The sequence below is a fragment of the Esox lucius genome, chromosome 15, assembly GCF_011004845.1.
Source record: "Esox lucius isolate fEsoLuc1 chromosome 15, fEsoLuc1.pri, whole genome shotgun sequence".
NCBI lineage: Eukaryota > Metazoa > Chordata > Actinopteri > Esociformes > Esocidae > Esox > Esox lucius.
The window spans coordinates 727,501-742,914 of NC_047583.1; the positions used below are offsets into that span (position 1 = coordinate 727,501).

The following is a 15,414-nucleotide window of genomic DNA, read 5'->3' on the forward strand; positions in this document are numbered from 1 at the left end:
GGGCACATGTTCTGTTGTAGCATGGGCTCAAATCCTAACCCATTACTACATGTTCTGTTGTAGCATTACTACAAACAAAGAAAAGTATATCTGTACAATGTAAAAAGAGAAGAGTGAATACTGAGTGTGTACTGTGGTTTTCCAGTGTGAACGATAGAGAACAGAGTTCAAGTTAAATACAATACAGAACGACTGGCTGTGTGGCTGGTAAAAGTGTGTACATGATGGGTGGTGTGTGTGCGAGAGTGTCCGGTAGAAATCCCCCCTCAGGGTTGTCGGGCCAGAAGGCCAGCAGGTGTTTCGTCAGTTGCCTAAACAGCAGTCTGACGGCCTTATCCTCTCATGCTGCTGATCCCAAGACAAGCGCTCAGTCTTGTCTGGTGGAGGTCCTGGGTGGTCATCTTGGCGTTCTGATGACCCTGGGAGGAGGAAGTGTCCTCTACAGACAGCTTGCACTGGATGGGGCTTCGGCCCACCTCACACCCCTCTGATGAACCAGCTGGTTGCGGACAGTAACCATGTCAGGGGATGATAAAACCAGACCGGCTGCCTTCAGTGGAGCCCCTGCAGAGCCTTCCTCACTAGCGTCTGTGCAGAGGGACCAGTACAGGTCCTCGGTGACTTTCACCCACAAGAATATTTGCCCTCTCCCTCCTCTTTGTGTAGTCCACAATCACCTCCTCAATCGAAGTGGGTTATTATTCTGCCAGGGCTCTGACCTTTGAACCTGGAGTCTTATCTAGAAGTCACCCACCCAGAGGAGACACTCACCCACCACTCCTGGTCCTCTTCCCCATCCACAATGATCACCTCTCCCTCAGAGAAGGTCAGCTCATCTGGGTTGTCCGCCATACAGTTGTAGATGGCCTTCACACGCTTGGGCCTCTGCTTCTGAAACAGACAGACTGGTTAATAGACCCGTTAATACAACCTGTGGATATTATTATTAAGGGCACGGATCCCAATTCTATGCAGATGGTCAGGAACATGTGTCTGCAGGACTGGTGTTTCAACAGGTGAATCCTCCATATTTGTCACTTTGAAAGGCTTGAACCCGCTATCACATTGACAGCTCAAAGTTTGCTGACTAGTGACACAGGATCTGATGAGCGTTTAACTGGCTAAAGAGGCTAAACGCTGACAGAAGACGAGTACAAGACAGCAGAAGTCATTAAACATATTTTCACCACTGGCTATTAACAGAAAGTTAGCAATGAGCTAAGGAAGGAGATATGAGTGGTTTTCCTGTGGGACCAGACGAACACAAGAAGGAAACGAGAAAACTCTGCTGGAGTCGGTCAGTGTTTGACTGTAAGACCAATGTTAGATCAGATGGTGGTCAAACACCCACGAATGTCTTGTCTGTCACGGTTCAATCACATTCACAAAGGAAAACATGACCAAATACAGTCATGTGAATAAGTAAAACACCCCTGGGATGCAGTCTTTATTATTTTACACATTGGGGACATGGGGATAAGTAATGTTAACTTCAACAGATAATGGAATCTGAATTTAACAAGTGACATTGAAAGATCATGCTTTGCAATTACTCAGTTATCAAAAATCAACAAAAATACTATTTCATTGAGTGGAAGGACCCAGGTTATTCTCCAATGGTTTACTAATACATTGAATGTTTTTGTGCACCTGATTCTAATTTCAAGGCATGTGGTGAAGGTAGGGGTGTGCTAAATTTGACTTCATACGAAAGTTGCATTTCTGTAATTTTAATAGCAGAAATGGTTTTGAAGTAACCTTTTTAGTGTGATGTATTAAAGTGTGTTAGTTTTATCTCTCAGTGTGGTTGGACTTCAGCTCCCAAATATGTGAAGAAAACTGTTCAGGGGGTGTTCTTTTCATGATAGATAGGAGGAACTCACAGGATTGGTCTTCCTAGGCACGGGAGCGGGAGGCTGTGTGTGGCCTGTTGAGTTCCTGGGGCATCCTGGCACTTCCTTAGCTGGCGGAGAAAGAGGAAATGACACCAGAGTGTAAACACATACTGTTCCACATCACAACGACCACAAGAAAACAGATGGCAAAATGAACCCAATCTAAACTATGTTACTTATCATGTATTTACAGAGTGTTTACGGACACACCTCATTTCACATGATAGATTTTTTACACGCACCTCGTCTTTCGATTGACCCTGTTCTAGTTGGTATTTTGTTGAAGCTTTTGTCATTGCTGAAAACCACAAGCATAAGATTACAGACAGGTTATAGTGAGCTGCTGTTTAGGATGTTTTAAATGAATGCAAACAGGCTCGCACGCACACTCGCACGCACACTCGCACGCACACTCGCACGCACACTCGCACGCACACTCGCACGCACACTCGCACAGCATCACCTCTTTTAGTCACATAGCTCAGACTTCTGGAAGACTGAGTAAGAACCATGCAGATGAACAGTGTTGGAGGTTTTGTAGACCTCTCCTGGGAAGTTCATTAAGTGGTCAACTATAAACCCTACAGTCTGCTTTCCAACAGTGAACTGTGTGTTCATTGGAGTGCGAGTTGCTGCCTCAGGCATTGTGCGTGTGTGTGCGTGCGTGCGTTCGTGCGTGTGTGTTGATGCTTACACAGATGGAGACTTGGGAGGCGGGGCTCTGTTGTGGCCCCTCCCCAACCCTGGTTTGGACTGCTGGCTCATAGCCTCCATCACACTCACAGTCTTGGCCACTGGAGGAGGGGCGAGACCTGCAGGGACAGAGACCCAAGTCACCTGTCTGGCTCTCTTCTTTATCCCAAGTCACCTGTCTGGCTCTCTTCTTTATCCCAAGTCACCTGTCTGGCTCTCTTCTTTATCCCAAGTCACCTGTCTGGCTCTCTTCTTTATCCCAAGTCACCTGTCTGGCTCTCTTCTTTATCCCAAGTCACCTGTCTGGCTCTCTTCTTTATCCCAAGTCACCTGTCTGGCTCTCTTCTTTATCCCAAGTCACCTGCCTGGCTCTCTTCTTTATCCCAAGTCACCTGCCTGGCTCTCTTCTTTATCCCAAGTCACCTGCCTGGCTCTCTTCTTTATCCCAAGTCACCTGCCTGGCTCTCTTCTTTATCCCAAGTCACCTGCCTGGCTCTCTTCTTTATCCCAAGTCACCTGCCTGGCTCTCTTCTTTATCCCAAGTCACCTGTCTGGCTCTCTTCTTTATCCCAAGTGGCTGAACGCCAGTCAATCCTCAGAGTAAGATGCTTGCTTTTGAGACCAGAAGATTGTCTTTGCATGCTTTAAATGTACCCACCATCTTCAAAGCTATTCATAAACCACATATTACATAGACCCAGTATCTTCAAAGCTATCCCTAAACAACAAAAAAGTTGGGATGATAAATAAAACCAGAATGTAGTGATGTGCAAATCATTTAAACCCTATATTCAATAGAAAATAGTACAAAGACAACAAAACAAATACTGAAACAGAGACATTATAATTTCTTGAAAAATATATGGCCACATTGAATCTGATGCCAGCAACACATTTCAAAAAAGCTGGGACAGGGGCAACAAAAGACTGCAAAAGTTGTGTAATGCAGAAAAAAATAAAAATGGTGGAACCTCTCAACAAATTAGGTCAATTGGCAACAGGTCAGTAACATGATTGGGAATAAAGAGTCTTTCAGAAGCAACGATGGGGAGGGGTTCACCACTTTGTGAAAGACTGTAACAATTTAAGAATAACCTTTCTCAACTTTCAAGTACAAAGAGAGGATCTCGTCATCTACGGTACATAGATCTTTCATTTAAAGATTCAGAGAATCTGGAGAAATCTCTGTATGCAAGGGACAAGGCCGAAAACCAATATTGGATGGCCATGATCTTCGGGGCCCTCAGGCGGCACTGCATTAAAAACAGACACGATTCTGTAGTGGAAATCACTGTATGGGCTCAGGAACACTTCTGAAAACCATTATCTGTGAACACAATACGTCACTGCATCCACAAATGCAAGTAAAAACTCTACCATGCAAAGAAGAAACCTGACATAAACAGGATCCAGAAATGCAGCTGCCTTCTCTGGGGCCGAGTTCATATAACACAAACTGAGACGAAGTGGAAAACTGTCCGGTGGTCTGAAATTATTTTTGGGAATAATGGACGCTGCGTCCTCCAGACTAAAGAGGAGAGGGACCATCCGGCTTGTTATCAACACACAGCTCAAAAGCCAGCATCGGTGATGGAATGTGGGTGCATTAGTGCCCATGGCATGGGTAACTTGCACATTTGTTAAGGCACCATTAATGCTGAACAATATATGCAGGCAATATATACAGCAGGGCAAAAAAGTATTTAGTCAGCCACCAATTGTGCAAGTTTTCCCACTTAAAAAATTAGAGAGCCCTATAATTTTCATCATAGGTACACTTCAACTATGAGAGACAAAATGAGAAAGAAAATCCAGAAAATCACATTGTAGGATTTCTTATGAATTTATTGGTAAATTCCTCTGTAAAATCAGTATTTGGTCACCTACAAACAAGCCAGATTTCTGGCTCTCACAAACCTGTAACTTCTTCTTTAAGAGGCTCCTCTGTCCTCCACGCGTTACCTGTATTAATGGCACCTCTTTGAACTTGTTATCAGTATAAAAGACACCTGTCCACAACCTCAAACAGTCACACTCCAAACTACACTATGGCCAAGACCAAGGAGCTGTCAAAATTGTAGACCTGCACCAGGCTGGGAAGACTGAATCTGCAATAGGTAAGCAGCTTGGTGTGAAGAAATCAACTGTGGGAGCAATTATAAGAAAATGGAAGACATACAAGACCACTGATAATCTCCCTCGATCCGGGGCTCCACGCAAGATCTCACCCCGTGGGGTCAAAATGATCACAAGGACGGTGAGCAAAAATCCCAGAACCACACGGGGGAACCTAGTGAATGACCTGCAGAGAGCTGGGACTAAAGTAACAAAGGCTACCATCAGTAACACACTACGACGCCAGGGACTCAAATCCTGCAGTGCCAGACGTGTCCCCCTGCTTAAGCCAGTACATGTCCAGGCCCGTCTGAGGTTTGCTAGAGAGCATTTGGATGGCCCAGAAGAGGATTGGGAGAATGTCATATGGTCAGATGAAACCAAAATTTAACTTTTTGGTAAAAACTCAACTCGTCGTGTTTTGGAGGAGAAAGAATGCTGAGTTGCATCCAAAGAACACCATACCTACTGTGAAGCATGGGGGTGCAAACATCATGCTTTGGGGCTGTTTTTCTGCAAAGGGACCAAGACGACTGATCCGTGTAAAGGAAAGAATGAATGGGGCCATGTATCGTGAGATTTTGAGTGAAAACCTCCTTCCTTCAGCAAGGGCATTGATGATGAAACGTGGCTGGGTCTTCCGGCATGACAATGATCCCAAACACACCGCCCGGGCAACGAAGGAGTGGCTTCGTAAGAAGCATTTCAAGGTCCTGGAGTGGCCTAGCCAATCACCAGATCTCAACCCCATAGAAAATCTTTGGTGGGAGTTGAAGGTCTGTGTTGCCCAGCAACAGCCCCAAAACATCACTGCTCTAGAGGAGATCTGCATGGAGGAATGGGCCAAAATAACAGCAACCGTGTGTGAAAACCTTGTAAAGACTTACAGAAAATGTTTGACCTCTGTCATTGCCAACAAAGGGTATATAACAAAATATTGAGATTCACTTTTGTTATTTACCAAATACTTATTTTCCACCATAATTTACCAATAAATTCATTAAAAATCCTACAATGTGATTTTATGGATTTCATTTTCTCATTTTATCTCTCATAGTTGAAGTGTACCTATGATTAAAATTACAGGCCTCTCATCTTTTTAAGTGGGAGAACTTGCACAATTGGTGGCTGACTAAATACTTTTTTGCCCCACTGTATGCTACCATTCGACAATGTCCTTTTCAGGGAAGGCCTTGCTTATTTTATCAAGACAATTTGCCAAACCATATTCTGCACTTATTTCAAGAGCATGGCTCCATAGTAAAAGAGTCCAGGTTTCAAACATGCCTGCCTGCAGTCCAGACCTGTCACCCATTGAAAACATTTGAAACGAAACAATATGAAAAAAGATACCCAGTTGAGGAGTTGAAATCCTACATCAAGCAAGAATGGGAATACATTTCACTTTCAAAACTACAGCACTTGGTCTCCTCAGTTCCCAAACACTTGCAGAGTTTTGTTTAAAGAAGAGGTGATGCAACACAGTGGTAAACATGCCCCTGTCCCAACAATTTTTAAACATGTTGCTGGCATCACATTCCAAATGGGCATGTATTTATCCAAAAGCACTAACATTCATCAGTATGATCATTTAAAATGATGTCTTTGTATTATTTTCTATTAAGTAAAGGGATTAATGATTTGCATGTCATGGCATTCTGTTTTTATTTGCATTCTACAGCGTCCCAACGTTTTGTATTACATGTACCCAGTATCTTCAAAGCCATCCCATGACATCATATTACAGATTAAAGACATGAAGTGGAAACCTGTTCGCTACCAATGACACAGGCGACATACAGCAGGTCACAAATACAAATAAACCAGCAGTAGCTCGGTTAGACAAGATGTCACTCTGTGTCAAGGAAGTATGTCATTGTAGACTGTCCCTTTAACCATGATGTGATCAGACAAAGAGAGCTGGAGGTGATGGGGTGATGGTGGAGGTGGTGGGTGTGAGGGGTGCCTACCAGAGGTGGAGGTGATGGGGGTGATGGAGGTGGTGGGGTGATGGAGGTGATGGGGTGATGGAGGTGGTGGTGGTGGTGGTGGGTGTGAGGGGTGCCTACCAGAGGTGGAGGTGATGGGGGTGATGGAGGTGGTGGGGTGATGGAGGTGATGGGGTGATGGAGGTGGTGGGGTGATGGAGGTGATGGGGTGATGGAGGTGATGGTGGTGGTGGGTGTGAGGGGTGCCTACCAGAGGTGGAGGTGATGGGGGTAATGGAGGTGATGGAGGTGATGGTGGTGGTGGTGGGTGTGAGGGGTGCCTACCAGAGGTGGAGGTGATGGGGGTGATGGAGGTGGTGGGGTGATGGAGGTGATGGGGTGATGGAGGTGATGGTGGTGGTGGTGGTGGTGGTGGGTGTGAGGGGTGCCTACCAGAGGTGGAGGTGATGGGGGTGATGGAGGTGATGGGGGTGATGGAGGTGATGGGGGTGATGGAGTGATGGGGTGATGGTGGTGGTGGTGGTGGTGGTGGGTGTGAGGGCTGCCTACCAGAGGTGGAGGTCAACCGCATGGGGGGTATTGGAGGATGCATGTTGGGGGGGTCCGAGGACGACCTCTGGCGGCCCCCTAGGTCAACAGAGCCAGACTTCCACCCTGGTGATCCTGATGAATGGATCATCCCACCCAGACCTGACAACTGGACTGGGGAGGCAAGAGAGGAGGGATGTTAGAGGCTTCAGACTAGTTGTCTGTAAAGGCCAGGGGTCGGTAAAAGCCGGGGGTCCAGTTCTGGTCCTGAGAGAAGAGATGTTGATGGCCTCTGCTCCTAAAAGGCCAATGAGCCAGATTAAATTAGTGAAAACAACTCATTTAAATGGAAAATAAGTATAATAATATTTTAGTATGGCTGAATGTGAAGGCATACATTTATGAATACATCTTCATTATTAAGACAGTTTTCAATGAACATGAAACAACTTAATGAACTATAATGAACAAGTATAGACCTGTATCAAATCTCCCTTATATAGCCAAGATCATTGAGAATGTTGTCTTCAATCAACTCAGCAATTTTGTGACCACAAGCGGTCTCTTAGACACATTTCAGTCAGGCTTCCGACCTCACCACAGTACTGAAACGGCCCTGATTAAAGTTTTAAATGATATATGGCTGAATACTGATTCTGATTCTGATAAAATAACAGTTCTGGTTCTATTAGATCTCAGTGCAGAATTTGACACTGTAGATCATAGAACACTTATAGATAGGCTGGAAAATTGGGTAGGACTCTCCAGGACAGTCCTTGATTGGTTCAGATCTTATGTAGATGGCCGGAGTTACTTTGTCACCATTGGTAATCATGAATCTGATAGAGTGGCTATGACATGCAGAGTTCCACAGGGATCAGTTCTCGTACCGCTTCTGTTCAATCTCTACATGCTACCTCTGGGCCAAATTCTACAGAACAACAACATTAACAACCTTAGCTAGGCTGATGATACTCAAATATATATGGCTCTCGAACCGTATGACAACAGCTCAATAGACTCTCTGTGTCACTGTATAAAGCACATAAATATCTGGATGAACCAAAAGTGTCTACATTTAAACCAAGATAAAACTGATTATTGTGTTTGGCAACAAAAATAAAAGAGCAAGTGTTAGTAAAGAGCTGGATTCTCGGGCCCTTAAAACCAGGGATCAAGTGCGTAATCTTGGTGTTCTGATTGACCACATTTAACAGTCATATCAAAGCGGTCACCAAAACAGCATTCTATCATCTAAAAAATATAGCTAGAAAAGCTTGGTGTCCCAAAAAGACCAAGAGAAGCTCACCCATGCTTTTATCTCTAATAGGGTTGACTACTGTAGGATAAAAACACTTATATTTTCACGTGCCTATGACTGAGCTCTTAAACTCACTTAAACTTAACCACACTGTTTAATCTTACAGCTTTTATAGCTTCTAATGTTTTTATCACATTTTATTTTGTTTTATTCTATTTCCTTATTTTATGTTTTCTTATTATGCTGTATTTTATATTTCTCTTCTTGATTTATTTTGTTATTAAATGTATATTTTGCTATCTTTTACCAATCATAATGCAAGATCTGGTGCTATCAGAGGAATAACCTCTGTGTAAATGTAACAATTTGCAGATGAAGGATAATGCAAGATCTTGTGCTGTTGTTTAGACATCGATGTAGGGTATTATCTCACAAAAGGACTGACAAGTTTAAATGTCCCCCTGTAGAGAGCCAAGTAAGACACTGATGCAATGATTATCTCACATAGGGACTGACGGGTTCATCCTAGCATTGGACCTGGTCCACACCTGAGGATTACCTGGTTTGGGGGGCCCGTTGCTGTCGACTAGGTCATACTTCTGACCTAGTCTAAATTTAAATAGACTCTGGATTTAGCCCACATGCATTTATTAATTATTACAATTTGTACTCTTAATATGTTCACCCGGCACAGCCAGAAGAGGACAGGTCACCCCTCTGAGACTGGGTCCTCTCTAGGTTTCTTCCTAAATTTCGGCCTTCTTAGGGAGTTTTTCCTAGCCACTGAAATTCAACAATACTTTTGTTTTCTCCTTGGGATTTAAGGCCGGGTGTTTTGTAAAAGCACTTTGTGACAACTGCTGTTGTAAAAAGGGCTTTATAAATAAATGTGATTGATTGATTGGAATGTGAGGATTGAGATACCGGGGTGTTGAAGTTCATGCAGTCCCCCTGGAGACAGCTGAGATAGAGAATTGTAACATTTTGACTGTTTTAATTCCACTGCATTTTGTATGTTTATTTTCACTGTAAGGCACATTGAATTGCTTCTATGTATGAATTGTGCTACATAAATAAACTTGCTTGCTTAAGTTGAAATGTCTTCCCAGTGACAGAATGGAATACTGCCCCTCATTTCATCTCATCTTGGCATTTTTCAACAGAAAATAAGCTTCTCATCTAGTAGTTCCCTGCTTCCTGTCTACCCAGACTCCTCTCTGGCCTCAAAATAGGACAAAGCCCCAGAACATTAACATGGGGCCCACACTACCCAGAAGGCCCACTCCAGCAAACAGACACATGGCCAAATTAGATTGACTCTATTTGAACTGAACCAATTGGGCACACATTATAAACATAATTTTCCAAAAATGGCATGGATGAGAGGTGAAAAAGGGTTGAAAAGGGCTAGAGTGGTTTAGTATAGGTTATTTTCAACTCCTGTAATGGATTTGTTTTAACCAAGCACATGGTCAAATAGCATTTACAGTAACACTATTTAACCACCGGTTCATGTGAAGTTTTAACCCGTTTTTTAAAGCATAGCTTGTTTTGCTTGAGAACAAATGTTCAGTTTCTTTGCTAAAAATGTATAATAGTAACAGGGAATTCTTAAAAAAGAGAAAACATTCTCAAAGTGTTTGCCATTAATAAAAATAAATAACTACAAACCCCCCCTGTCAGCAGGGCCCACAGGCCTGGAGGATAAACTACCCAACAACCTTGTCAGTACATAGGAAAACTACCCAACAACCTTGTCAGTACATAGGAAAACTACCCAACAACCTTGTCAGTACATAGGAAAACTACCCAACAACCTTGTCAGTACATAGGAAAACTACCCAACAACCTTGTCAGTACATAGGAAAACTACCCAACAACCTTGTCAGTACATAGGAAAACTACCCAACAACCTTGTCAGTACATAGGAAAACTACCCAACAACCTTGTCAGTACATAGGAAAACTACCCAACAACCTTGTCAGTACATAGGAAAACTACCCAACAACCTTGTCAGTACATAGGAAAACTACCCAACAACCTTGTCAGTTCATAGGAAAACTACCTAACAACCTTCGTCAATATGTAGGAACCCTATCCTCGTTATGGACGCGCAAGTAATAAGGACCCCCCCCCCCGTCAGCCATTCCTCTCTCAATGTCAGAATGAACCTTCCACCGGTCATCCCTCCCTCAATGTGAAAGCAACCCTCTGTCAGTCATCCCTCCCTCAATGTGAAAGCAACCCTCTGTCAGTCATCCCTCCCTCAATGTGAAAGCAACCCTCTGTCAGTCATCCCTCCCTCAATGTGAAAGCAACCCTCTGTCAGTCATCCCTCCCTCAATGTGAAAGCAACCCTCTGTCAGTCATCCCTCCCTCAATGTGAAAGCAACCCTCTGTCAGTCATCCCTCCCTCAATGTGAAAGCAACCCTCTGTCAGTCATCCCTCCCTCAATGTGAAAGCAACCCTCTGTCAGTCATCCCTCCCTCAATGTGAAAGCAACCCTCTGTCAGTCATCCCTCCCTCCCTCAATGTGAAAGCAACCCTCTGTCAGTCATCCCTCCCTCCCTCAATGTGAAAGCAACCCTCTGTCAGTCATCCCTCCCTCAATGTGAAAGCAACCCTCTGTCAGTCATCCCTCCCCCAATGTGAAAGCAACCCTCTGTCAGTCATCCCTCCCCCAATGTGAAAAGGAACCCCCCGCGGGCCATCCCTCCCCCAATGTGAAAAGGAACCCACCGCCGTCCATCCCTCCCCCAATGTGAAAAGGAACCCCCCGCGGGCCATCCCTCCCCCAATGTGAAAAGGAACCCGCCGCCGTCCATCCCTCCCCCAATGTGAAAAGGAACCCCCCGTGGGCCATCCCTCCCCCAGGCCAACGTACAGTCTTGATCAACCCAGTACTAAAATCAGCCGGTCTGTGAGAGATCAGTCCTATGCAGACACAAGCTATAACACTAAACATGATGTTCATAGTACCAGTGTTTCTGGGAGGAAGAGGGGGGGCTGGCGTGGTGGAGGGGCCACCCCGCGCGGGGGCATTGGCGGTGAGGATGGTGCCATAGGTCTCGTTGTTCACCAGGTTGGGCATGTAGCCTCCACGCTGCTTGTCCTTGGCCAAGCTAGTGGCAAGGGGGGCTGGACTTGGCTGGAGGTGGGTGGTGGTACCAGGGGTGTAGCAGCTGACCGGGCGCTCCTCTCTCCGATGGGGGCTAGGCTGACAGAGGACAGCATATACGTCACACACATATATCATTAGAGGAGAGCATATATACATGTCACACACATAATAATCATTAGAGGACAGCATATATGTCACACACATAATAATCATTAGAGGAGAGCAGTACACCCCTCACATTTTTGATTATATATTTTCAAAATCTGTGTATAAGCCACGGTTTATAAACGGGAAATTACAGTATATGCTGTCCTCTAAATATTATGTATGTGGCGTATATATGCTCTTCTCTAATGATTAATATGTGTGTGACGTATACAGTATCTCACAAAAGTGTGGGACCAATTAGCCATTTTCCCTCCCCGGTGTCATGTGAGTCGTTAGTGTTACAAGGTCTGAGGTGTGAATGGGGACCCAAGACCCCGAAACTGAGCAAATATTGACACTTTGGGCATTTTAACTTAGGGGTGTACTCACTTTTGTTGCCAGCGGTTTAGACATTAATGGTTGTGTGTTGTGTTATTTTGAGGGGACAGCAAATGTACACTGTTATACAAGCTGTACACTCACTACTTTACATTATAGCAAAGTGTCATTTCTTCAGTGTTGTCACGTGAACAGAATCAAATATTTACAAAAATGTGAGGGGTGTACTCACTTTTGTGAGATACTGTATACGCCAGACACATAATAATCATTAGAGGACAGCATATACTGTAATTTCCCGTTTATACACAGACTTTTAAATATGTTTGACCACATGGGTGTGGCTAATACACAAGTTTACACGTTTTTCTCAGATGACTGCTTGACGATGTAGAGGTCTCGGGAACTCATGTAGCAAATATGATACAATTGGCCTTACAGGGTTTTCAAAAACAGAGCATGTACATGTCACACACATAATAATCATTAGAGCAGAGTATGTATATGTCACACACATACAAAATAATTATGTGTAAATCGGACATTTTGAATGTGTGAATCTGAAGTGAGTCCTCATCCCCACCTTCTCATCCAGGTCCTCGTCACTTTCATCCATGTCCTCGTGGTGTAGACGCCACTCATACTCCACGTGCACGTGGGCGTTGAACTTCCCTGCCAGCGCAGTGTTCAGCTACACACACACACACACCCCCAAATACACACACAAACACACCGAAACACACCCACCGGCACACACATACCCCAAATACACACACACACCCCCCCAAACACACACACACACACACCCCCCCAAACACACACACACACCCCCCAAACACACACACACACACACCCCCAAACACACACACACACCCCCAAACACACACACACACCCCCAAACACACACACACACCCCCAAACACACACACACACACACCCCCAAACACACACACACACACCCCCAAACACACACACACACACCCCCAAACACACACACACACCCCCCCCAAACACACACACACACACCCCCCAAACACACACACACACCCCCAAACACACACACACACCCCCAAACACACACACACACACACCCCCAAACACACACACATACCCCCAACACATATATACCCCCAAACACACACACATACCCCCAAACGCAGACAGACAGACAGACAATAAAGGCTCACTTATAGCTTAAAGTGAAGACATTATCTTATCTGACATTTTCGGACATTATACCCACTCACCAGCTCCTCACACTGCAGGTGTTTCAGCCTCCTAGCGATGTCCAGCGGAGTTTCCCCAGACTCATTTGCTATAGGAAGACATCATTTGGATCTATTTACTGATCATCCACTGACTTTATTTACAGATGTGACCCTTTATAGACCTCCTGGTACCGTGGAGGACTGACCAGGGATCGGCTGAATGATTATCCCCACTAGGCCATGACACATGAAGACATCCACAGCCACTTTGCCGACCTGTCAACACTCTCTTAGCAAAAGGCCCCACCGCTTTAACAGCTAGGAAGAGCCAACATCCATGTTTCACACGACAGCACATCCCCACAGTTTCCACTAGGCAACACTGTGTGTGTGTGTACACGAGTTAAACTATACTTGTGGGGACCAGAAATGCCCACTAGGCAGATTTGACAGTGTTGGGGCATTTTGCTGGTTCCCACAGGGGATAAGTTCCCACATTACTGTACCCCTAGAGGACACATTACCGGCCTCCTAGAGGACACATTACCGCACCCCTAGAGGATACATTACCCGCCTCCTAGAGGACACATTACCCGCCTCCTAGAGGACACATTACCGCACCCGTAGAGGACACATTACCGCACCCGTAGAGGACACATTACCGCACCCGTAGAGGACACATTACCGCACCCCTAGAGGATACATTACCGGCCTCCTAGAGGATACATTACCCGCCTCCTAGAGGATGACTTTTTCTGGCCAATGAAGGGTAGTAAAACAAATATTTCTGTGTGTCTTCATGATTATAAGTTGGCATTGCAGTAGCTATGAATGTAATCCTGAATACGTTGGTCAATGCCGGACAAAAATGAACAAAGCACAAACATGATAAATTCCAGTGTTTTCCAGTAGAGGAGTGATGTGACTGATGAAAGCTTACCAATCTCTATAGAGGCTTTGCCTCGCAGCAACAGTTTGAGACACTCCATGTTGTCAGTCAGGCAGCAGTAGTGAAGAGCAGTGCTGCCTTTGGCCGTCTGTTTGTCCAGGTTAACACTACGGGGGGGGGTAAGTCATCAGCCTAAATTAACTACTTATGACATGGTTATTTATGGGAGGAGAAATTTCTCATTTCTATTTATTTCCTCTTACCTGTTTTGAGTAAGGAAGTCGACGATATGTAGCGATGTCCGGTCCACTAATCGGACTGCTAGGTGAAGGGCCGTCTCTCCCTGTTCCTGCAACCAGACACACAAGATCCAACATGGCGGAGGTGAGATCTCAGGGACACAACAGGCACCAGATCCAAAATGAAAGAGTGGACACACTACAAAACTGTTGGATTTCTATCCAGATTTGCACACAAAGGTTCAGCTTTGATGTTGTTAGTAGGTGTAGCAGCAGATATGAATGGGTGCCTGGTGTTGGGAAGGACACTGATCTCTTATAGACAGCATTATAAAGAAGACAGGAGCTGTTGTTCTTCACAGCCTGTAGATGGAAAACAGTCCCAGACACAATTTGAAGCCACCTCAGCTTACAGAAATTACAATGGCCCTTAACAGTTGGGGTCTATTCACACAGCCGAGCCAAGCTAAACCGAGCCATACTTTTGTCCTGCAAAAAGACATCCAAAGATAAAAGTCCAGCCAGCGTAATATGATTGGGGGAAGCCCACTGCAGTGACATCGGTGTGTTATGATTGGTTATGAAGGTATTCACTGACATGTCCATTGGCCAGTGGTATGGGCTCCATCAGATCCACCCCCTCAGCGTACACCTGGATCAGGGAGAAGATGTCTCTGGCCTTGACCGCGTCACAGAGCGTGTGCAGCTTGGAAGCCCCGTCCGGACACTTCCTCCTGGCAAAACGCTTCTCTGTGTACTTGGCCGTGATGAAGTCCTTACGGGTTTGCCTACACCAAAGGGAGAAAAGCAGATCATTAAGATACAGAATACTTAAATGTAAAATATTCTGAGTTCTAAAACTAAACTTCGCAAATTGTTCCAAAGAAGTGTAACACAGAACCACAGAACTTATAATTTTATTTCCAGTTTACACCATCTCTGTTGCTCCACAGTAAAACTGTCTCTATGATAACGTTGCCAGTAGGTCACTGCAAGGTCAAGTTCCAAATAGCATCTTATTCCCTACAG

General features: G+C 44.9%; 1 protein-coding gene across 5 annotated transcripts in view; it reads right to left on the reverse strand.

The window, feature by feature from the left end:
* asap2a (ArfGAP with SH3 domain, ankyrin repeat and PH domain 2a) overlaps positions 1-15,414 on the reverse strand; it is a 94,959-nt gene that overhangs the window by 4,717 nt on the left and 74,828 nt on the right. For 2 of the 5 annotated variants that reach the window (XM_013137661.3, XM_020054269.3), the window contains 11 exons: positions 14,984-15,173; positions 14,410-14,495; positions 14,198-14,313; positions 13,297-13,364; positions 12,633-12,740; positions 11,422-11,659; positions 7,202-7,354; positions 2,590-2,707; positions 2,138-2,193; positions 1,884-1,963; positions 772-885 (listed from right to left, as the gene is read on the reverse strand). In XM_013137661.3, coding sequence (XP_012993115.1) covers positions 772-885; positions 1,884-1,963; positions 2,138-2,193; positions 2,590-2,707; positions 7,202-7,354; positions 11,422-11,659; positions 12,633-12,740; positions 13,297-13,364; positions 14,198-14,313; positions 14,410-14,495; positions 14,984-15,173 — 1,327 coding nt within the window. Of the gene's footprint in view, positions 1-771; positions 892-1,883; positions 1,964-2,137; positions 2,194-2,589; positions 2,708-7,201; positions 7,355-11,421; positions 11,660-12,632; positions 12,741-13,296; positions 13,365-14,197; positions 14,314-14,409; positions 14,496-14,983; positions 15,174-15,414 lie in introns of all 5 variants that reach the window. The other 3 variants (XM_013137660.4, XM_013137659.3, XM_020054268.2) reach the window with 2 other exon arrangements.